General features: G+C 40.8%; 1 protein-coding gene across 1 annotated transcript in view; it reads right to left on the minus strand.

Annotated features, from left to right (window-relative positions):
- PARD3B (par-3 family cell polarity regulator beta) overlaps positions 1 to 25,137 on the minus strand; it is a 972,625-nt gene that overhangs the window by 271,954 nt on the left and 675,534 nt on the right. The window contains exons 17-18 of the mRNA XM_028510082.2: positions 9,082 to 9,288; positions 8,105 to 8,342 (exon numbers count right to left, since the gene is read on the minus strand). Coding sequence (XP_028365883.1) covers positions 8,105 to 8,342; positions 9,082 to 9,288 — 445 coding nt within the window. The remainder of the gene's footprint in view (positions 1 to 8,104; positions 8,343 to 9,081; positions 9,289 to 25,137) is intronic.

The following is a 25,137-nucleotide window of genomic DNA, read 5'->3' on the forward strand; positions in this document are numbered from 1 at the left end:
GTTAAACGCAGAGTTATCATATGACCCAGCAATTTCCTGCACCATATGTATGTCCCACTGTATCAAGATATATGCCCAAGAGAAATAAAAATACATATCTATTCAAAAACTTGTAAAAGAATGTTTATAGCAGCATTATTCATAATAGTCAAAAAGTAGAAATATGGCTAAATGTCCATCAACTGATGGACAAACAAAATGTGGTATGTGTATACAGTGGGATATTATTTAGCAATAAAAAATGAATTATTGAAATGCACTACAAAATAGGTGGGCCTTGAAAACATTATGCTAGGTGAAAGAAACCAGCCACACATTGTATAATTTCTTTCCCATGAAATGTCCAGAATAGGTAGATTCACAAAGACAGACTGCAGCTGGGTGGTTGCCTAAGGCAGGGCCATGGGGGTGGAGGGTAAGTGGAAATAAGGAGTGAATGCTAATGGGTACAATGCTTCATTCTGGAGTAATAAAAATGTTCTCAGTTAATTGAGGTGATTGTCATACAACTCTGTGAATATGAGGTCTGTCCAGAAGGTATTCAGTCATATAATATGAAAAATAGAGACATTTAGTGAATAAGATACAAAATACAAGAAACATTGTACATAGGACAATGACACCTCAGTCCCCTTCAAAGTAGGCACCTTGGGACTGCACATAGTTCTCCCAATTGCTGCCACATTATATTTTCCTGAATCTCATCAACATCAACAGATTGAAATCTCTTCCGTTTCAAAGGTGATTTTAGTTTGGGGAAAAGGCAGGAGTCACAGGGCACCAAATCTGGACTGTAGGGGGTCTGAGTCACCTGTGTGATTTGATGTTTCACCAAAGAACACTGCATGAGACATGATGCATGAGTGGCTGCGTTGTCATGATGAAGCTGCCAATCACCAGCTGCCCATAGCTGCAGCCTCCTGAAACTATTTGGATGCAAACAGTTTCCATAGAGAAATGTTCAAGCTTAATGCAAAATCTGATGCAGATTTGTTGCTTTACTTGCTCAGTCATTTTGAATGCGATGACCACACAGTACACATGCTCACTCAATGATATCTACCGTCCCCACTGACTAGTACAGTGAAGTCGTCATTGTTCATGCAAGTGTATTCCAGTCTATTCTCTCTGTCTGTCAGGTTACATCAATGTCCCACCTACCATTCTCGTTATATTAAAAATGAGTGGACTTTTTCCAGACAGACCTTGTATACTAAAAACCATTGAATTCCATACTACAAATCAGTGAATGGGATGATATATAAATTAAACCTCAATAAAACTGTTATTTTAGAGAGTAGATATGCGAATCTAGCTGTTTTCTACTGAGACAAGGAAATTTGCAAAATGTAAAAAAAATTAACAAAGTCAGACACCAAACATACTCTGCACACTGGGCCCTGTGGCTGCCCATTGGTTTTTGCACTCCGCCCATCAGAGGAGTAGCCCGTCTGGCTATGGGTCCCCTTAGAGTTAAGAAATAAATGCCAAAGAACAAGCCTAAAGTGTTTGACCCAACGTAATCTATGCTTTTCCATGCATCTATCTCCATCATTTCATATCACTTGCCCCATTCACAGAGGCACTCTCAGTCACTCCTTTATGCTCTCCTGTGTACAATTTATTCACATAAAGTGCTAATTCTTCTCTCTGGTGCTTTGTTGCAAAAGGACAAAAGCTGGGATGTATAATACAGGCATATAGAAATATTAGCAGCTCTCACACCAGTGGGTTTAGTGGAAGTCAACATCAGTGTGTTCTCCTCTCTGCTTTGCATTTCTGTTATGGGCTCAACACTGCTGGTCATTTGTTGTAGCAGTTTAAGCCCAGGCCTGTGATAGTAACAATGAAAACAAAAAAAAGGGCCACGATTCTGGCAATTTGAACGAAAAATTAAAATTGCCAGGACACTTAGCTCAAGGAAAAATAGGCAAATTAACAAAATGAAGAAACAAAATATTAGTGGCTCATATGGGGAAAGAGAATGTAAATAATGTAAGATGAACTGTGAGGTGAGAAAACTCCGTTACCAAAGAGACAAATAATGAACATAGCAAAATTCTGACTTTTTTTTTCAGTTCCTGTTTCTTTCCCTCTGCAATCACAGAAAGCCACGGAGAGAAGGATGGATGGCTGTACTCATAGTAGCCTTTGCCAGGAAAATTTTATTATTATTATTATTATTTTGCCAAAGCCATATATTTCTTCTCTCAGGCTCAGTATATGCAGCCATTTCCCTCTGATTTGTAAGGTTCTCTGTATTCAATGCATGAGTATTTCTATATACAGCTTGAGGCAGAATTAAGAACTCTGACCTACTTTGGCTTTCATTTCTCATTTGAAATTCCATGTTTCAGACTGGCCTCTACTTCGTGAAGCAAAACACCCTAACTCTAGCCTGTTGTTGGCCTTTTGACTTTGGGGAAATGACTGGTAAAATTTCACTGGCCGGGCTACATGAGCGAGGCTACCCTTCACTCCTATAAAGTTGAAGGGACCCCCAGGCATTTTACATCCATGGTCTAGAAAGAGGTAATGACAGGCAAAACCACATTACGTTTATCGTACACAGGACCTGTAACAGCCGTTATGCGATGAAGGTAAAGAGGAGAAGTGTATGACAGATGTCATGCTCCCTGGAGATAGAAGTATTCAGTCTCTATCTAACCTAATTTAAAAATTGAGTCAGAATGCATCTTTATGGGGAATGTATGAAAAGGCAACTTCTGAGGCGGCCCAGGGAAAGAACTATGAGCTGTGCATTAAGAATATCAAGTCCAAAACCCATCCATACACTCTGTTCTCAAAGACCTGAAAAATAAAAAAAAAAGGAAAAATAACCCTGTTTCTCCGTTTCAGTCCATTTTCATCTTCATGCAGCACCACCAAGTGATAAGATAACCTTGAAAACAGTTCACGGTTACATTTAGAAAGGGGTGAGGCAAAGCTTATAAAGTGTAAATGATTGAATGATTTTACCCATGTCATTACTTATTGTAGTTTATTATGCCAAATTGTCCAGGCTAAAGAAAAAACAGTGTGCACACCTGAAATACAAAATAGAGATTAGAGGGAAAAGAAAAAAGCAAAACAGAAATTTAGTGGGCTTGAAGTCACAGGCACTAGGTGATAGCTGGCTCTCTGGGGAGGGGCCGGGGGGAGGACAGCAGCCAGCCCGCCCAGCCGGTACTGTAGTGCAGTATGTTTGTTTACGTGAATTGTTGTTTACACAACTTGAAGAGAATCTGTTATTATCCCCAATTTACTGATGAGTAGACTGAGACTCAAAGGGATTAATGAAGGTCTGGAGATTTAAATATTCAGAGCCTAGAAGGGACAGATAATTTAACTAGGTTAAGTATTAATTGCGTGGCGGTGATGTCTGTGTTGCTTGTGGTGGTGGACGAAGAGTGTGTGTGTGTTTGTATATATGTGTCTATGTGTGCGCGCACAGGAATGCTCTTTTTTCAAACAACTTGAGGCAAGCTGCCATCATACAGAGTTGCCCTGATTTCAGTAAGATATATAGTATATTTTGGTATAGAATAAATGAACATCAATGCTTTATGTTCGCAAAGCTTAGAAGTAAGAAGTTGATGCCTCTAGATGTTTAAAAATACCTCTCTCTGTCATTAGGGTTCGTGCTTTAGGCTTTCCCGTGCAGACACTGAACCAGCATACCCTCGGGCTCACCTACATTAGCTGAGTTAAGAAGTAACAATACAGGATATTCAACAGATAGCCAATGGAGTTGTTACACACAGCTGCAACCCAGGTTCACCGTTTAGATTCAAGACCATATTTCTTTAGAATGTTTACTTCAGGTATAATAGGGCTTTGTATTCTAAAGGAGACACAATTTCGCTTAGCTTTTTGTGATAGCTTTATGTGAAGTTGGTTTAAAAATAACCTTCCCATATTCATAGGCTGCAAAAAAATTTTTTGAAAAAGCAAGCATAAACGTGATTTGGCATTAGTCCCACAGCGTGCAAAGTTCTGATAACATAGCTGCGGAGAATTCCGAGTAGCCTGGGCAGATGCACGCTCTATGACCTGTGGAGACAGTTACCCAGGGTGAGGTGGCACCATCCCTTCTGACTTCTTACCTTCTTAGAGCACCTGCTACAACCGGGAAAATCTCAATTATTTTGAGTTAGTTGTTTATTCTCTCTCCCTCACTGGGATGTGAGTTCTACAAGAGCCATGGCCTGGATGTCTCGTTTGGCACAGAAGGAGATGACTGCTAATTTCCGTGGGTCGACAAGGTGTTGCTTTGTCCCAGAGGTATTCTAGGCAAATGGCTCTGCTACTTCCTGAGAAAGTCATTGTTACAATAATTTACATGGTTATGCAATATTTTACTTGTTTTTGCTTTAAAGTCAAGAAATCCAAAAATCTCATTCTTTCTGCCTTCACTAAGACACAAAATATACCATAAAAGCAGAAACTTCATTGCTCTATGCCCCGGGTCTAGAATAGTGCTTGATGCAAAGCATGCCTTTAATAGAATTGAATAAAGGAAGAATAATTATTATTGTGCTTGGCAAAGAGTAGGCATTCAATGTGTGTTATTAATCAAATAAGTTAAGGCAGACCAATTTTAAAAACAGAGATGGAGTTTCTGTTGGCAGGTCTTGCAGTTTGTTCTTTGTTAATCCACTGAAAAGGAGTTTACTAGGCACAATTCCTTTGAGTACGAAATCACACAAAAGCATACAGAAAAAGGCACTTGATCAATGATATCAAGGCTTCCCATTCAGGGTTCAAATCCAGCTGACAATTGAGGAAAATACAGCAGCTATGATACAAAAGCTATGCATTTTAAACACAAATCTATGACAGAATTTAATTTAAAGACTACAAGGATTAACAAGGTTATTAAGTGACTAAGAAATCAGGGACTGACTTCTGGAGTTTTCACTCTAGACAGGGCCACTTTTGTTAGCCAAAAGACACTTCTCTGCAGTGCTTAGGAGGTGTCTGCTAGATCCCAGGGAGGCGGCCAAAGACTGAGAGCCATGGGCGTGTCTGTTGTGGGGTTTGAGCTTCATTCGCCCTTGGGCTACCAGGAGCCACATGCTGTCTTTCTGCAGGGTAGTGCCACCCTGAGTACAAGGCCTGAAGGAATCTGAACACATCAGGGAGAAATTTAAGCAGCTCGATCCCCTCAAGTTCTCTCTCAACAGCAGGCAAAGAGAACACAGGAAAGCTACCAAAGGCAGTAGGTTCTAGAGCTGCCTACCTTTCCATAGTAAGTTCTGGCCTGTGTAAGAGCCACAGCCATAGTTGAATCTGCAAGGCATCAGTCTGAAATTAGCAAAGAATAAACATCCTGGAACCAGACAACACATGTAAAGATAAGGATTAATGAGATCCCAGGTAATTTTTCCAAAAGGATCAGGAGTACGTTAAATTACCTAATGAGCTAAAGTGTATTACTTACTTCTTATCATCAACATGAACGGATCAGCTCCTATCAGAAAAGCACACAGCACTTAGCTTCCTACCAGCATACCACGGTCAGCACATTCACACTTCCACCATGCAAGGCCCAGTGAGGAGGAGAAAGAAGAATCCCAGTCCTTGCTCATGCCCTTGGCCAGGTGCCACGGTGCATGGTACAAGTACACAACCTGTATGAAAGCCCCAGGTTCAGGAGACTGTCCGTCCCTGAAATGCAGATAACGGGAAAAATAATACATATTTAAACCACACATCTAACTCCTAGAGAACCTTAAAGCAATCAATCTTTTTTAAATAAGAAAGAAAATAAGTCAATAGCATTTGAGCAACAGATGAGAATTAAAGCAAAATCTGTTGGCTAATGGTAACAGTTTTTGTGTTCTTTGTTGTTGAAACTGTGCATGTCGCAGAAGCTCCAATATGCTCACAAACTCAGATGCAAAAGGCTATGGAAAACACTTGCTATTTTTACACCAGAGATACAATCAAACACCACCTTTCAGATCTTAGTTTTGCTAAAATAGTAGAAGAGAACAAACCCTGAGCTGCTAGATGTCTAAAGGATCCAGGGGGCCCTGTGATTTCTACCAAAGGAAAACAGAGTGTATATTTAACAACAAAAAAAGCCAGTTCTGTGTTATGGAGTACGAACCTGTGAATCAAATAATCTGAAATGAAATATAACATTGGGGCTTAATTTAGTGATATTCTAGAAAATGGGAAGCTCTAACAGTTTTTTATATTTATAGACTACTCTAGTTAAACCTTTCTAGCTGTTTTATACCTTAAACAGGGGTTTTTCCTTGTAAATTATAATACTAAGACATTATAGAAGTAGTTATAATTATAATATAATTATATTAGTTTTCTACTGATGCTGTAAAAAAATACCACAACCTTAGTGGCTTCAGTAATAAAATGGGCTGAAATTAAGGAGTTGGCAGGCTTGTGTTCCTTTCTGGAGGCTCTCCAGAAAGAATCCGTGCCCTTGACCTTTCCCCCTTCTAGGGGATGCCCACATTCCTTGGTGCATGACCTCCTCCCTCAGTCTCAAAGCCAGCAAATATAGACATGCATATAGCATTTCTTGCTACCTTTCTTACACAGTCACATCTTCCTTTTCTACTTTTAAGGTCCCTTGTGATTACATTGGGTCCTCTGGGGAAAATTCAGGACAATCACCTTATCTACGGTCTGCTGATCAGCAACCTTAATTCTCTTTTGAGGTGCAACATCACATATGTACAGGTACTGGGCACTGAATGTGTGTATCTTTAGGTGACCATTGTTCTGCTTACCACAATAATTAACATTAACGGAATGTTTATTACTTGCCAGTCACTATTCTAAACACATTATATGTAAGTAAGCAAATAGAATTTTCATGATAATGGTAGATTCTATTAAGATTCCTACTTTTCAGATGAGAAGACTAAGGCACAAAGAGATTAAATGACTTCCTCAACGTTACTTAGAAAGTAGAAGAGCCAGAGCTGTAGAAGGGCCATCCGTGCTTGACTCTGCCCTGGAGAATTCTGAAGATGCCAGGCTGGCCGGGGCATCCCTGTGGCAGGGGAAGGAGAAAAGGAGCAGTGGGAACAGGCTGTACTTCTTTCATTTGGAAGCGCACGAGATCATGATTCTAGTGAGCCAAGTGGATGCTCTAGCAGGAAGTCAGGCTAAAGCCATCTCGAACTAAAGTCTAGTAGCTGGGGTAAGGAGACTCCAGGGCTGTACCACCTGACATCAGGAGATTCCAGGAAGCCAGTGAGAAAATGAAACTCCTACATCAGTGATTGGTGCAATATGAAGCCCCCTGAAAAGTCCACAATTGTGGCCCACAAAAGGGCACCCGACAGCCCGATAATACCAGATACAACCGGTTTAACTCTGTTTTAATAGTGCCCTTCCCTTCCCCCTGGTTACAGAGACTGAGCAACAGGAGAAGGTGTGATCTTGACCTCAAACTGCAGGTTGTGTTTTGAGTGGACCCTGATGAGCCATGCCTAGTCAGAGGAGGGACCGCGCACGAAGTCTCATCTCTCATCCCCACTGCGTCAGGAGGGCAGGCATGCTAGCCCCAGTCTGAAAGGGGAGAAAGTGAGGCTCAGGGAAGATGTGTGTGTGAAGCCCAGTAGCTGCTGTGTGGAGGGCTGCGAATTCAGAGCCGGGCCATCTGACTCCAGATCCAGTGCCATCTCCACTGGACCACAGAGCCTCTGTTGGTGACAGTCAATGCACCCACAGTCCTGGCCATACACACACCTAGACTCATGGGGGTGGAGCAGGGGTGTGCTTCATTTACACAATTTAGGACTCACATTTGATTTATCCACACAACACTTAGGTACCAAGGGCTCTAGGAATTGCCTGTGTCTCTACCAAGCACTGGCTTTTCTTGGACAATAGATACATAACAGCTTCCTGTCATCACCATGAGTTTCAGAGCCACCCAAGAAGCCTCATTCTGCCTCTGCAGAAAAGGAGCAAGCACATTCTCTGTTTATATTTTTATGCATGCAGCCAAAGAGAAGCAAAAGCTTGCATTTCTTTGAGTGCACACAAATGAATGATTTTACCAGGAGAAACAAACAAAGAAATAAACAGCAAAACCAGCTTAGCCTTCAAAGCAAGCCCATACCTCAGCATGGCACCGAATCCCTTCCTCTTTATTTTCCTTTCCGGATCTTCGTTCTCCTCTTTCTGCTTTTTCTCCTTGACTTTCATTTTGCCCTTTTCCTTCTTCTTCTCCTTCTCTTTTGTTTTTTTGACTTTCCTGGATTTATTTTCCACGTCCTCTAGCTCGGAGTTCCCATGAGGGGCAGAGTCACAATTCAGAGCTCCGTGGCCGGAGTGCGAGCTCTTGTCAGACAGTCCGTCTGTGCAGAGAAATAAAGCAATACTCGTGGTCAGGGGCACTTATGTTTGTGTATCAAGGAAAGTTCAGTGTAAAATACAGAAGAAGAAATAACAGTACTCTGGAGTTCTACTCTTTCATGTGGCTACTTGCGCCCTTTGAAGAGTCCACTGCCTAAACCTGGTGACTTCAAGCCAGATTTGGTGTGGGGAGTGGGAGACGACCGGTTGCCTAGCTAGTCGTCTGAAAGGTTTGATTCGTAGAACAACAGTAATCTCTCCGAACGCCAGCTTGTTAACCTTGATCAGCTCAGACAAGCGCACATGCTGGGCGGGAAACACGCGGCGTGAGTTATTTCCAGGAGAGGTTTCTGAGTACAAAAATAACCCAACTGCTTCCACCCAATTAATGCAGTCAGTCCTCGGGTTGATGCTGCTTCTAATGACTCCAATAAGAATGTCAAGAAATGCATACTTAGTGCTCCCACCCCGAGGGTAAATGACAGTTGGTCCTTGTAGGAAAGTGAAAGAGAACATTTCTTTAGCGTTTGCACTGTAAAATAAATTGCATATTGCCTTATCCAATTCCATGTTCGTTAAGCCAAAGGGCAAAACATATCAGGAAAATGAATTACTTTTAATATCAAAAATATAATTGGGACCCTTAAATCATTTTTCTCCGTAGTTAAGCACACATTCTTGCCTGTGATTCGTGGATAATAACGAGATGAAGAAACCATTTAAGGAAGCATGTCGCCCTACCAGCTTCTAATTCTTCGGGTCCATCGTAAGATTTGTCAATGGCTGCTCTGAAGCTTTCGTTGCAGCCGCGGCCGCGGACCATGTGCAGCCGGGGCCTGTGGAAGGGAAGTTCATTCTTTCTGACCTCGGCAACCGCTGTCTGCAGGCTCTCCAAGGAACTGGACTTTTTCAAACCCAGAGTTGGCCCGAAATCTTTGCTTGGAGATTCTGGAAAAGAAAGGGCAAAATGTTACCTTTTCCCTTTTGAGGCAATGTGGTGTCCTGGAAGGGTTTGTTGTTCCGGAAACATTTCTGACTGGGCAGCTTACAAAAAGGAGTGGTAAGTGGGTGGCAGCTGAGGATAAACCCAAGCTGTGCCACTTTCTGTGACTTCAAGCAAGTGGTTTGGCTTCTTCGAGCCTTAGTTTCCTTTTGCAGTAAGATTTAAAATTAAAATTGTATCATATATATAATATCTATGCGTATATATATATATGCGCAAGCACACACACACATGAATTTGAAAGTTCACAGCAGTTTACAGAGCTTACGTGTGTACATGACATGCATGTGAGCACACACACTCCCCCCCACACACAGAGCCTAATATAAGTACTTTTCCCCTAGTGCCCTCCTCAAGCACCCCAGACATTGTAGCTTGTACTATTTTCATCCCTGTTTTTATAATTATTAAGAACCATACTATGCACAGAAATCAAAGAACATTGATGTGATTTCAATTTTTGTGATTAAAAACTTTACCTCACTCTGGTGGCTATTCGTGTACAGCTAATGCAATTTATTTAGTCTATAGATGAATAAAGCAAAGCAAGAAAGAAAACAACTTTTCTGTGTCAATGCTTATCACTACAAATTATTTCTCACTGGGTGTCTACAAAAGGGGAAACTTTTATATGGCATAATACTTCAAAAAGATAAAAGCAAAACCTAAATAAGTTTAATTGTTTGTGTTCTGATACATAATATTTTTCACTTGTACTGTTTGTCTTGCCCTGTCTCTGCCCTCTGTCACCCAGGCCTTGGCCTTGACCTTGACCTCCATTCCCACCCACAGCCAGGCTCCCAGTTGTCCATAACAGGATTAAGCTATATAAATACCAGCAGCACAGGCTTACTTTAAAGATGGAAGGGATTCTATCAGGGCTCTTTTCCACCAGAGCCAAAGCTCACAATCCTCTCCAGTTATGAAGGGGATTATTATTATGGTGCAGCTATACTTGCATTACTGGAATTGAATTACTTTGCAGTTTTTCAGTAGATATACATTGAGTGCATATTAAGGGGTAAGTATGTAAGTACCTACACTTCAATGTCTAGCATACAGAAGGGCTCACTAAACAGCATTATCTTTTTTTACTATGATTGCTATTTCCGCTCTGCTACTGCCCTCACCGTTAACACTCCCACTAATTGCTTAGCACAGTACTAGGTAAGACAAAGAGTACAAAAGAAGTACAAAAGAAGCACAACAAAGATGAAATAAATGCCTATATAAACACACATAACATTCAGTAACAATACACATTTTATGTTCTGTATATATTAAGAATAGTCAAAATAATGACAATAACGCTGACAGCTGACAATGCTTAGTCCTAAGTGTTTTGTTTTGTTTTTTTAAAGATTTTATTTATTTACAGAAAGAAGGGAAGGGAGGGAGCATGAGGGAGAGAAACATCAATGTGTGGTCGCCTTCTCAGGTGCTCCCAACTGGGGACCCAGCCTGCAACCCAGGCATGTGTCCTGCCTGGGAATCAAACCGGCAACCCTTTGGTGTGCAGGCCGGCACTCAGTCCACTGAGCCACACTAGCTAAGGGCCTAAGTGTTTTACTTATATTAACTTACCCTAAACCTTACAGTTGTGCTACTGCACTATTGTTAGTCCCCAGATGAGGAAACTGAGGCACAGAGCAGTGAAATACCCGGTCCAAAATCACATACTTTGTAAGTGTCAGAACTGGGCACTGTCCTGAGACAGGCTACCTCCACCTTTTCTGCTCCACACTGCCTGAAGCGGCACACTGCCTCTGCTCTCGACTTGCTATGGTCAAGCTACTCCAGCAAGGACACAGGTTGCTCATCTCTAAAATAAGAGCGTTGGTTTAGAATAGCCCCGAGCCTAGTCAAGCAGGCAAACCGCAAAGATTGGATTTTTGTTTACAGTTTAATCATTAACGTACAGGATGAAATTTTTCCCTTTGAACAATACGCATGATGGCAATACACACCACCTTTTAGAGAGTGACCACGTATCTCCCGTAAACACAACAGAGATGTGACTAAGCAAAAACAAAATTACAAGAAATTTCAGGGACATATTTCAGTACCACTTGCGAGTCATAAATACAGAGGATACATTTAAATCCAGAGAGGGAGATCTTTCTTATATTCCCAGGAAGGGTAGTAAGTGGAAGAAACAGAAATCGAAGAAGATCATTTCTGACAAGCAAACAAAAAGCAAGAGAGGCTTGGGGCACTAAAGCAACAGTGAAAGCTTTGGAGTTTACAGAAAATATTTTACACCATTAAGCCCTAGGGAGGTCTGGTATGAAGTTTGGTGAAAATGTGAAGATGAAAAATATCTGAGAAAGCCTCACTCTTCTGTCCACAATACTAACCATCTTTTATTTATTAATTGCCATCCAGGAGATTATATTAGAAATCAAACTGTAAGTATTCACATCAACCTTCAGCAATGGATTCCAGGGAACATGAAAGTGAATAAATCATCCAAGATATAAGACATGTTATCTAAAAGGAGCTCCTCTGAAGCTTAGCAAGAAGTTATATTTGAAAACGAACAAACACAGTGTTAGTCATTCTAAGCAAACTGGATTTTGCAGGATTAATAGAGCCAGCAAGGAATTCACTTTACATAAAGAGAAGCCGCAAATTAGAAGCATCAACTGATGTTGGCCAAAACGACAACCTAGCTCTCTTGGATGTAATGAATAGTCCCTAGTAAAACTAAAAGCAAAAAGGGTGGTTGAGTCCTATGTGGACTCTGGGGGGTTTCAGGCTTGAAAAAACATTTGCATTTATTCCTAGGGAGCAAACAGGATGTGGCAGTGGGAGAGCAACTGAGGGTAGAGAGAAGAACCCGAAGCATTTACAAAGGCTTACAGGTGCATGGGCCTAACGGAACTGAATCTCCAAGTGAAAGGGCACTCTGCCATGGACCTTGACCCAGGCTCACGTTTCCTTATGTGTCAGAAAGCTTCGGACCAAAGGTCAAGGTTACTGGGAGGGATTGTTATGTCAACTCATGGGCATCGGCACTACATGCCAATAGAACCCTTGGAATAAACTACCAACCACGTAACGATTTTATAATGCACAATAAATTGTCACGTTCAATCCCTCCTTTCTGCTCTGACCCATACCAGTTCTAGCTTGGGCTCACATTGCATTGGGAATTCTGTAGCTTTTAAAATGCAAATATTCACTGTCTATTTTTAGCCTATTTACCCAAATCATATTTTTTTCAAGGCTCCCACTAAAAGTAAAAGTCTCTTTGAAGGGATAATAAAAAAAATAAGTAATTAATCAAAATCAAAACCTCGGTCATTCTATGCCATTGAAGTCATCCTAAACTACGATCACTCCTCACGTTTTCATCTGTAGCTGATATGATACTGGCTGCGGCTGAGTTTAAGTAATTGTCTGGGAGAGAGATCTATGAATACCACGTGTTATCAGTCATGGGGTGGACCGTGTCCAAATTTGAGCATTTACTTGTCCCACTTTGAGCCGCTACAGAGCTACTCTGAGTATGACTGTTCAATGATTTCCAGGCCAGCTTAGGTTAGCTGCAAACGCCAAGGAACAAATCATCTTCCAACGTTCAGTAACGAGACTTTATTTTTTAACTCATGACTTCTATGTCAGTGACTACATTCTCTCAGATCCTGATAAACTTATCTTGCCATCAGAAATACGAACTTGACATACACAAACTTCTCACAGGAAATGATAAAGCAGTTATCAAGGGTGCCAGAAGAGGGATCTCACATGTTAAAGATTATTCTGAAGGTGGTATTATAAAAAATATTCTTCAAGTTCCAGGTGCCAAATATTCCCTTAAAATAAAGGCCTCATAAAGAAATACCATTGTAGTCATTTTTAAAGAGATGTTACAACACTGTCAAAGATTCTTTTATTCTCAAATCAAAAGGATTGTCTTGACTTAGACCCAGAAGCCTTCCTTACACAGAGTACAGGGAAGTGTCGCAGTCACGTCTTCTGGCCCCACCAGTCCTCAGACACACTCACCACTCCATGCCATCCAGGGAAATACAGTGTTATAGAGAGAATTAAAGATTTAAAGGAGTCGGGCCACTAATTCCCCCACGGGCATAAAAAATGTGAACAGTGGGGAGTACAGAGCTACTGGGTAGGTAGAGAGGCGTCGCCTATGTAAAAAACGGATTCTTTTTTTTTTTGAATTGTTGTTCAGGCACACTTGTCTCTAAACCAGATTCTTAAGATGCCAAAACGCCAGTGCACCAGCCGTCTAGCTAGAAAGCCTGTTTCACACACAGTGACACAGACATCCTTCCAGTAGGACCGAGTGGGTGTGAGCCTCGGTTTGTCAGCCCCGGCCTTGGATTCCTGCCCGTGCTTTCGGGCTGAGAACTGCTGTTAGTTCCCTACACCCAGGTGATTAGGGTTAGCAGAGAAAAGAGTCCACAGAGTGGTTAATAGTGAGTTCTTACAAGGAGAGGCTGTGGAAAATCCCAACATGCCCCAGTCCGCTACTTAGTAAGTTATTAAACACTCTTAGTCTCAGTTTCTTAATCCGTAAAATGAGGGTAAGACGAAGACAGAAGAGTGCCTGGTACATAGTATGTACTCATAAGACAGTGGTGATAATTATTATTACTGTTATCGCTAACCGTTAGAATAAGCAAAGGCCCAGCACAAAGCATGGGTTCAGTCTACCGCTGCATTCTTAAATACAACCATTTCTTTTGCAAAAAGCTGACAAGGGCTTCATACAAAAATACTATATATTTTTTTCCTTTTAATTTAAAAGTTGACCTGAGTCTTTTTTGCAAGTAACTCCTTACACTTTTCTTTTGAAATAAGGTATACTCATCCACCTGTTCATCAGCCACAGAGGCCGTTGGTGGGAAGATGAATAACGGGGCCCTGGCTGCCCTTCCCTTCAGGCTACAGTCGTGTAATTAGTCAGGGATTTCATTGGCAATGTCTGAACTTCCCGTTCGAGCACTCAGACCCCACATTAAAAGGATGCCTTAATCCAGGAGACCAGTAATTGGATCTTCCATTATTGATGAAATTGCTTCCAATACATACTTATTAAAACATAAGAAATTATTTTGGGGAACGTATTCACTTTGAGATACATGGCCAGTTTTTCTTCCGGCTCAAGTTTAATAATGCACAAATATTTATGATAAACTAACAATAAATAATGTATGTGTTAATCTGCACATTTCAATAACATCGATGGTTCTCCAGGCACTTAGGGGAGATTAATTAACCTAGAGCCCCTCCCTCTAAGACAAAGGGATTGTGCCCTGTTGCAAACTGGGGATCAAGATGATTACAATGCTGCCCAGGGTCACAGTACGGAACTTGAGAAGGCCAGGAATTTGTCAAGATAGCTTTCATTATCATTTTGGCCTTTCTGTATCATGAGCAATGAACTTGGGCAAATAGAATAAAAATGCTTTACTTGCTTCATGGGGAGTTGAGATGTGAAATTAATAGCCTCAAAACTCTTTGAATGAAAAATTATTATACATTCCAAGTAGGAAGTCACAGCATCATTTTATTTTCAACATATCTCACTTTGTATTTTTATTTTAGATTACACTTACTGAACATTTTGTATATTTAATTTTTTTAGTAGTTTCCCTAGAGGCAAAATGTCTTATGTGCTTTAATAGATATCATTGCAAATCCATTAGCCTAGAAAAAAAATTCCCCATAAAATCCAAACGTATAATTTCCCAAATTGTGTTATCTGTGCTGTGTCCATAATGGGACTAATTACTTTCTCGCCTATCTCAGTATTCCAAATATTGATCATCATTCCAAGCTTATCACAGTGCCCCATTTCCTATTCATTACTATCAGGCATAATGTAATCTGGCTTGTACGTTATCTGCTGTCATTTGGGTCTCAGCTCTTTTTCTGGCAGTTTCTAAGTTCTCCAGGAGCAGAGTTGATTCTCTTAAGTCTCAATAAATCCCAAGGTCTTTTATTATTTCCTGAAATTCATGTCAAAATGTTCAATAATGAACTTCTCATTAAGATTCATGTATTTGCATAATCTCTCCTACTCTGTCTTCAAACATTATCTGTTTAGAAGTGAAGATATCTAGAGAAAATAGGGTAAGACGAAGTGAACAAATACAACTAATGCTTTGATTGTGTGTATGGTCATAGCCTTCCAGGGGTTTTTAAATCTTTGCCAAGAGTTGCTATACACTTTTATTTTCTTTACTAAAGACTCCTTCTTTTATAGACTGAAAGTCAAATTCTTATGTCATATTTTGATTTCTCCCCTGGACTCAAATTAGGTTCAACAAAATTAAAAAATGTTGAATTTATTACACTAAAAATATTTTTGTAACATTTATCTTTCTTTTAGTTTCTCTTTTATGGATAAGAAAAATGGTTCAATTTCATTGGTAAATTATTTTAAAAAATATATAAACATATCTCTAGGTAGACTCTGTTAAGGCAAATGAAGAACTCAGACAAATTCACTCCCAGTAGACTGGTTTGTTTTAATCTTTTGTTTTTCCTCTACCTGCCTTATCAGGAAAATTCTACTAGATTAAAAATAAACAAAGAAACAAAGAAACCACTCAAAATTGGCATTCAAGACAATAATGAATTAAAAAATTAGGTAAACAGCATTGGTCTCTGAAGGAAAATGTGGGCTACTTAAACATAACAAAACACCTCACTACTTTTATTGTTTACCTGGAAATAAAGATTCATTTTGAGAGCCAAACAAACTAAGGTGGCAAGCTTTTCCACCTATGAAACAGGGTCAAGAAGATGGATAAATGTCACCTACCACGTTCTTGGTCTTGCCGATCTTTGCATCCTCAGCACAGAGGTATCAATACATATTTGTTGTAGAAATACATGAAGGTGAAAGCAGAGGGTAGTTACAGCACTTGGCTGCCCCTCGGCTCCAGTGCTGTGAGGACCAACGAAGTTTTCCCTGGAGACACACACCCCACAATTGCTTCACCTACTCAAAGCCTACACATGGCTTCCGGTTCTTTGTTAATACAACCCTTCAGCTCTTTTGGGCCACTTTCAAGGGTTTAATCATTTCTACGCTACCTGTAACTACTCATGCATCTTCCCTACATGCTGCTCTTTCCTTTGAAAATAGTCATTCCTTTCTCTCAACTTCTCTCTTCGTAGTATCAACCTTTTCTGCCATTCCACCTCCTTACATGCACTTGAAGCCATCTTGTTCTTATGCACTGCCAAGAACACCTTTATTTATCTTCCGGTTCCTCCCTGAGTATCTTGGTAACAGGTGTTTCACGGTGAACAGAGACTCTTTCAGTGATACCACCCCTTTCCTTTTTACCATTTACTTTTTGTATGACTTGCTGCACACTTTTCTTCTGCTTTCAATTGTTGAATGGCTTATGTATTATGTGAGTTGTGTATTACAATACTCTCAAAATAAAGTATAATATAAATAACTCTAATACATTTCTTAGAAAACCATTAGCATAGCTAGAAGGTCAAACTGATTTCTTGGGTGGTATCCACATGAAGATATTTTTACACAGTGTATAAACTGAGTGTCTGTATTTTTTAGGCTCAAACATTAGTTTTGCATTTTTTGCTTTATTACTTTATCTCTGTTTTATAGCTGACTATACTAAAAACAACTGCAAATTCTCAATTACTGAGTTATTTACAGAACAGAGATAAAGTGAGGTTTTTCAGTTTCATGTTAATATAAATAATGATCTCTTTATAGATACACTTTAGGCAAGATTTCAATCCAGTGTATGACAAGCCAAAATCGAGTCAGCTATCATTGAATGTTTACTGAGTGTTTTTATTGCTCAGAACTATGAGTGGTCCTAAGAGGAATAGAAGACAAGTGTAATTAGTAACTAACATTCCCTTGCTGTTTTATAATTTACAAAGTTCTTTCCTGTACAAAATGAGATCACACCATACACAATTGATCTTTCCCAAATTTGCTTGTACATTCATGTCCAGAGAGAGCTACGAAGGCAGAGAAGGAGGGGGGAGGGGCAGGATAAAATAAGTTAAGCAGTGAGAGCAATTTCACTCACTCCAAGTGTGTTCTGGAGTGAGTGTGTGTCTAGGAGAGCAGGAGTTTGGAGAAATGAACTGTTTTCTGTGAGTCTTTGCTTTTTTTTTTAAATACCTGGGTTACATTTTATTGTTTATCATTGAGAGATCATTGACACAAAATAGTGTGTAAGGTTAAGGTATAAATGTGATGATTTGATACATGTCTATATTGTGAAACCATTACCGCAATGTTGGTTACCACCTCCATTAAATCCTCACATAATTGTGTGTGTGTGTGTGTGTGTGTGTGTGTGTGGTGAGAACATTTAAGATCTACTCTCTTACCACCTTTCAAGTAGGTAACACAGTATTGTTACTATATGTACCATGCTGTACATTAGAAATTACTTACCTTATTACTATGATCTACATCTCCCCGTTACCCACATCTCTCTGCTCCTGGCAAACACCATTCTATTCTCGAGTTCAGTTTCTTTTGATACCACATATAAGTGAGATCATACCATATTTGACTTTCTCTGTCTGACATATTTCACTTTGCATCATGTTCTCAAGATCCAGGTGTGTTGTCACAAATGGTGGGATTTTCATCTATGTAGTGAGGGTGTATCATATTTTCTTTACATTCATCCACCAATGGACACTTGGTAGTTTCCATGCCTAGGTTATTGTGAGTAAGGGTGGGATAAACATGGAAATACAGATATCTTTTCAAAATTGTGATTGCACTTCCTTTGGGTGTCTATCCATAAGTGGAACTGCTGGACCACATGATAGTTCTACTTTTTAATCTTTTGAGAAACTTCCATACTGTTTTCCCCAGTGGTTGTACCAATTAACATTCCCACCAATAGTGTGTGAGGACTCTCTTTTCTCCACATCCTAATCAACACTTATTAACTCTTGTGTTTTTTACATATGTAGTAATCATTCATGTAGGTGTGAGTAATGGTCTCAGCTTGATGTTCATGTCATTAGCATCTTATCACAGGGATGTGACTCTTGTGTTTCAAAATTTAAATCTTTCATGTGTCCCCATCCTTAATCACAAGCCAATCAGTTAATCTGATGCTTCAATTAATTTCAGGGGAGAATGGGTAGGGTTTACAGGAACAGATTTAAAGGGCACATGGACAAAAACTAGGGGGAGGGTGGTAATGGAAGGGAAGTGGGGAGGGTTGGGTGGGTGGGCTGCAATGGGAGTAAAAGGGAGAAAACTGCACTTGAACAATGATTAAAATAAAAAAATAGAAACAAACAAACAAAAAAAAGACAAAGCTATCTTGTGGAAATAATTTGGCATTCCCTACTTTAAGGTGCACTTGGGGGATTTCAAACTGCATTTTGTGATTTCCCACCCCTGATGACTTGAACAACATTCTCAGAGGCAGTGCTTTAGTGTGATACTATACCTTTAGTGCAATACTATATCTTTAATACTAAATCTTAGCACAATCACTGGTCTCCACTCTCTTCCAATTTCTCTCTCAAATGCCCTGAATTCTCACACACACACACACACACACACACACACACACACACATAATGTTGGCCTGTTGACTTGGCAAAGCTACAGAGGTGTGACGTGAGGCTTTGTGGTCTGGACAATTCTTGAGCTAACGTTCTCCTCAATTCCTCTGATGCCTCAGAAATGAAAGATAAGGCATCTATTTTCCTCCAGAATCCTATAATCCCTGAGTGAAGCCCAGAGGAGCACACACGAAGTGACAACACCAGAGGATGTGGAGCAGTCCCCTGACATTTGTGACGTGTCCTCTGAGGGCAGTAAGCTTTCCAAATTTTAGAAGATAGAAATGTATGACTCCCAGCTTCCTCTGGAGTTGTATTTCCAACGAGCTCCACGTTATCTCTTTACTCCACTGATTAACTGCCTCTTCAGCACCCACTAGTAATTTAATCTTGAAAGCAATACCTATTACAAGCATAGGTCCTAGAATCAAACTGTTTAGGTCCATGTCCCAGGCCCATCCCTGCACTGTGTTAACTTATTTCTTTGTGCCTCAGTTTCTCCATCTGTAACACAGATGATAATAGCATTTCCCCGTAGAACTGTTTAGAAGACTATTTGGTATAGAGCTGAAATGTGGTACCTGACACGCAGTAAGTATTCATTAAATATTGGGTTGTACCATGTGTCTTCTATTATGAGCAATGTTCATGCTCATTATAAGGATTCTGCACAACCAAGAGAATGCCAGGAGGGTTTGTTCCCATATCCATACAGAGTGGGCCTGAGTCATCATTAGCTTTGAACGTTCACCTTGTATTCAAAACTTCCACTTTCAAAAATTTTGTTTAACACTTCATCACTTTTCCAATGATCTTTCATGCCTTTCCTTCTTTCAACAGCCCCCAAAGCTTATTTGTTACAGAGGCATTCTCCATAAAGACACCGAGTGCTAAAAATCACTTGATAAAAATAACCACGTCTGGGGCAGCGAGTAAAGAGCTGGTTAGGCTCTTTCACAGTCACGTGACTCTCCTCCCTCAGACAAGCGCATGACACCATCAACGAGATGACAAACCAGACAAGGTCACGGACTTTCGGGGTCATTGGCCGACAGGCATCTCTGTGAATAATAGTGCTGGGAATGCTGACATGTAGCGCAGTTCAGGGCTGCTGTCATTTTGACCTGTGGACAGACGTCCAGAGAAAAGAAAGCACACTGTGCCTGAGTCCCTGTATGAGGGTTTCATGAATGAAGCAGGACTCGTCCTTGAAGACAGACTGAGCATAGGCAGGAAAAGTGGGAGGTGGACAGTCACTCATAAATGGGGAAAAGCATGATATATTTACTGCGTGGTGGGGACACAGGATGGATGGAGTGACCGCAAGGAAAATGACAGTATGGGTGATGGGTGGGAAATAAGTGGAGGGATGGCTTGATAGTATTGGTATTCTGAGAAAAGATAACACAGAAGAAATATCTAGAATAAACTAAAGAGAAAAAAAAACTGCTCTGTTATACAGTAATAGGACTCACAGCTAAAAAAGATAACATTCTTTACTTTCTTCCTTTTTGCCATTTTGACTTCAGGCTTTTGTGAAGCAATTTCTTTAGAAAAATATTTTGGTGCTCAGTCACCTGTCCTCACGGTGAACAGCGCTCCTTCCCTCGGATCCCTCTATGGCCAGGTGGGAGAGCCCGAAGAGACGCGTGTCCTCATCCGCCGCGAGGCGAGCGGTGCTGGCGGCTCTGCCTCCCTGCCCGCCATTCCGACCCTTTCTCCTGGCACAGCTTAGCTGTGACTGTCATGCCCAGACCCTGTGCTATCTCCTCGCAAGCACGCTTTACTATGTTTTGTAATATATAATGATTAATGGGCAGTAAAACTAATAACTTGGGGACACACAAAATAAATGAGGTGGCAAATATGAAAAGGAAGTCCCACTTAATGTTGTTGTGAAATCTGACAACACACCGGAGTTTCCCTATAACTCAGCCAGAGGAGCCCTTGCCAGAGGGAACAAGGTTACAAGAAGGTGGTCTTTCCATTAATAACTCCCCCTCGGGAAAGTCTATGATCAATCTCCCTTGTACTGAAATTCTTGCTGGGTTGTAATGAAACATTAGGGCACATGGAAACACTGCTTCACTCAATCTCAGGGAAGCTCATGGAGACGTAAGAAAAGAATCACATCTCTTTAGTTATCCTGATCTCCCCCTTTTTTTCTATCCCTGGTATCGACATCTATTCATTTTATTCTACCCAGTATCCACTATTGTATCCGGAATGAGCACCCTGTTTTTTGTTGTGTTATTATGTCTGCCCCACTCTTACCCACAAGGGTGCCTATGAGCCAGCCACAGCTAGTCAGTGCACTTCATCCCTCTGGTTGATTCAGGGAGAGGCTGTTGACGCACAGAAGGATAATTGGAATGGGTCATGGTAGAATGATTGGGAAAAAGTCACCTTCTCTGGTACTGGGGTTACTGGGAAGAAAGCCTGGAGCTTCTGGTTAGCATCTTGCCCTTCCATAAGAATGACATTGAACAAGAGGAACTAGAGCTGCAAGAGTGAACATTGTTGACACCGAGACCCAAGATCTAGCCAGGTCTTTATGTAGATGTTCTCTGAACTTCTCAGTTGTATGAGTCAATAAATGGTCTTCTTTGCAAAAACCAGTCCAAAGTTAGTTTCTCTGCTAACCTACAGAGTCTTAATGCCCTATTCTCAATCTTTCATCCATATAACAATTCACTGCTTGGCTCAAGTTAAATCAGACACTCGAGGAGCAGGGAAGATTGTTCCTTGGCTATTATGTCTACTTGGCAAAAAGGATCATAAGTACAGAGTGGACCACAGCAGTGAGAAGTGTGACTGATGCCAGCCTATAGGTGGGCGCATTCTAGTCCCTTACTGGGTAGGTTTTATGAGAGACAAATGCCCCAGCACTGAGAAGAGTTGTACAATACTAAATTGATCTGCTCATCTTGGCCCCTGACACCTCTGTGAAGGGGGTGGGGCATTCTCCAGATCATTACTAATAACTACAGACATACTACTAATTGCTACATACTTCACAAAAATAGAATGGCTTTCCAAAGGTGCATAAAATCAATTCTTCCTATAGTTGACCAAGGGTTCAAACAACCTAGATACAATTGCACTAATTAAATATGTTGTTATGGATGTTAAAGAGAGAAGAGTAATGCTGACATTACTCAAGTTCCTGACCCTCACACTGTACTCTCAAGGCTGCTCACAATCGGGAGGCGTCAGAGCCAACTCACAGGGAGGAGGTGGCTGTTTCTGGAGGAGGGTTTGGGCGGCATAGATTTTCATTTCAAGCTTCTGTTTAACCGAATTTTTGAACAACTATGATTTGGGAACTTACCTGTAAATGAACTGGGGAAATGATGGACAGAAAGCTATCTAAGCTGGTCCCCAGTAAAATCCGATGTAAGAGGCCTCTTTGGTGTGGACCTGGAATGTGAGGACTTGGGGTCTAGGGAAGTGGTTTAATCTCTCTGGGTTTCAGTTTCCTCATCAGTAAAGCTGGAATCATGAAAAATACAACCTCACTGATGATGATGACAATGGTGGGGAAAATAGCAACTACCTGTACTAGGCACACACTGAGTAATTTTATGTGCATGAACCCATTTAATTATATGAGGGATACGCTATTGTCATCCCCACTTTATGTTTGAGGATTTGAGGCACAGACAGGTTAAGTAACTTGCCTGAGTTAACAGAACGCTGATCTCCCGGGTTTCTGTTGAGATCAGAGGAAACTACACACGTACAAGAAAGCTGTGCGGCTGCAGCAGCCTGCCTGTCACATGTTCCCATTAATAAGAAGAAAGGAGGTGTTTTCCTCCACATCTGTCACAGGTGTTGGACCCAACTGATCAAAAGAAGACACAGAAGAGAATCTCTTTGTGAACACCTGTCCTTCAGGAACAGGTGGTCTATATGGAAAGCCAAAAAGTGGCATTGGGAAGCTCCCCAAGCCGGCCAGGATTTAGCAAGACATGGAGAGAGTGTTGGGAGTCAGGGGAAGAAGGCTCTGGGCTGACATGGGCCCCTGAAAAGTGGACAGCATAAGACAGATGGGGAGACACAGCTGGGGACTGAGGGGTGAGGGGGTAGAGCAGCAGCCTGCTGAGAGGCGGCAAGCCCAATGATTGGTCTGCTACAGAGTAGTCACGTGGTGCAGGGACGTGTGTGTGGAGATGAGGATGGACAGAGGGAATGGAAAAAGAGCGAAGAAGCCCCTACCAGCCGGGGGACCAGGTGTATGATTGCCCCCGTAGCCAAACGAGGCCTCCGAAGTCTGTGGTCCTGGGTGCGAACCCGGTCGCTCAAATACACTTGTTTCTTTCTGTGGCCAATAAGCAAGGTATTCCAACTGCACCATGTACCGAGTGGACTTGTTTGCCCGGTGGGTATGACCTAAGCACTCAAAGTTGGGATGAATGTTTTGGTTCAGCAACTATAACAATAGCTAATCTTTATTCAGAACGCACTCTTTGACAGGCTCTGTGCCAAATGCTTTTCGTCCTCTGGACAGCCCCAGGAATATCGTTATTCACCTTTTATAGAAGTCAGCCTCCCCGAACAGACGCCCAGCTCTGCCTCAAACATCGCAGAGCCCTATTTTATTTTAATAATTAATTATAGCACAAACACAAAAACATGCAGCTTTCCTGAAAACTATTTACATCAAAAAAAGAGAGAGAACAATTTGGTTCACTGCTAATACTCCCACAGAAAAAGAACTACTTTTGTTCTTATTTTAAAATCAACTTTCAAGCAAAATGTCATATTTTATTTTCCCTGCCTTGTTCTGGGTAAGAATTTAGAAAGAGCTTGTGATGCATCATTAAATAGTTTTCCCATCATCTTGTGACTGAGTTATTGGCACTAGATATAGCCATGGGGGGAAAAATAAATGTTTATGATGATTTAAAAGACCAATTATAAGCCTTTGCCTTGTTCCTTACTCAGCATTCTGCATGGGATATAAAAATGGCAATGAAAAAAATACTACACTCGAAATTTCAGCGGAGCAGAATGTCAGTTAAAGAATAAAAAACATTAGGATACCATTAACAGTTTCAGAGTAATGGAAGCAAAGTGGGATTGTTTTCTGTTATTATTATTACTTCCATTAATGGGTCAGAGCCTTCCAAGGGAGAAAAGCTGGGGACAATCTAGACACTTTCAATATAGCATTAACTCTTTCAGGTCAAAGGGGGCCCATTTAGTGGACTGTAGCAGCCACTTAATAAATGATACTCTTGTGGCCTTGAAGAATTTATCTCCTGTCTAAAGAGTCTCGCTGATACATTTCTATGTTCTGCGTTCCATCCCAACAACTACTACAGTAAGAGAAAAAGTTAATTTGCAGATAGTTAGGGAGGGAGGGAATATTTCTTACAGTAAAAAATAAAAACAAGCCGTCACAATGCATCAGTCACTGTGTGCAAATCTGGAAAAGGATAATGAGCCTCAGGAAGTAACAGAATTAGGTTGAAAAATTAGAGGTGCAAGACAGAACGATTTTCTTCTAAGGGAAGTACTTGGTGAAATAATTTTTTCGAGTTGTTCGCTTTGTGCAGCTTATATGTCACTAAGTACAGCTAATCCTGTCTCTTTTCAAAAGTTAATGTCAGCTACTAGAATAATCTGCTTTCTTGATTTAATTGCATAGTTTAACCTCTGACATAACCTTTTAATTCACACCATGACAGCTAACCTGACTGAAAGTTTTTCTAGAAATCTGAGTAACTTCCCCAAGGTAAAAACTGCTTTCCCTTGCGTGGGTACAGAGGGGGACATTCCATCTCAGATCATCCCATATGAGGTGGCTCTGGCTGCAGGGGTGGTCTGCTTACTGCAGGGAAGAGGGGGATTTAGTAGGGTATCTGGGATGTTAAAAGTCAGTTGCACAATAATGTAATGTACTCGGCACTACTAACTGCATGCTTAGAGATGGTTAAAATGACAAATTGTATGTTATCTTGCACTATAATTCCTTTTTTAAAAAAGCTTACTTGGTTACTTTGGGAATAGTGATCAGAAGATATTTGGGGGAATGAAAGTACCTTGATTCAAATGCGGTTGTAGAAAAAGAAAACACTATATAGTTTTTGCTGCGTTTAGTGAATTAAATTAAATTTGAAGGACTGAATTACTTAGAATCCCTGGTTCCTTAAAACGCTAAGACGGAGCCTTTGGTCACAATAGTGTAAGGATTCACACCCGTTGGTGGCTTTGGTTTCGTG

The sequence above is a fragment of the Phyllostomus discolor genome, chromosome 4 (genome assembly GCF_004126475.2).
Source record: "Phyllostomus discolor isolate MPI-MPIP mPhyDis1 chromosome 4, mPhyDis1.pri.v3, whole genome shotgun sequence".
Lineage (NCBI taxonomy): Eukaryota > Metazoa > Chordata > Mammalia > Chiroptera > Phyllostomidae > Phyllostomus > Phyllostomus discolor.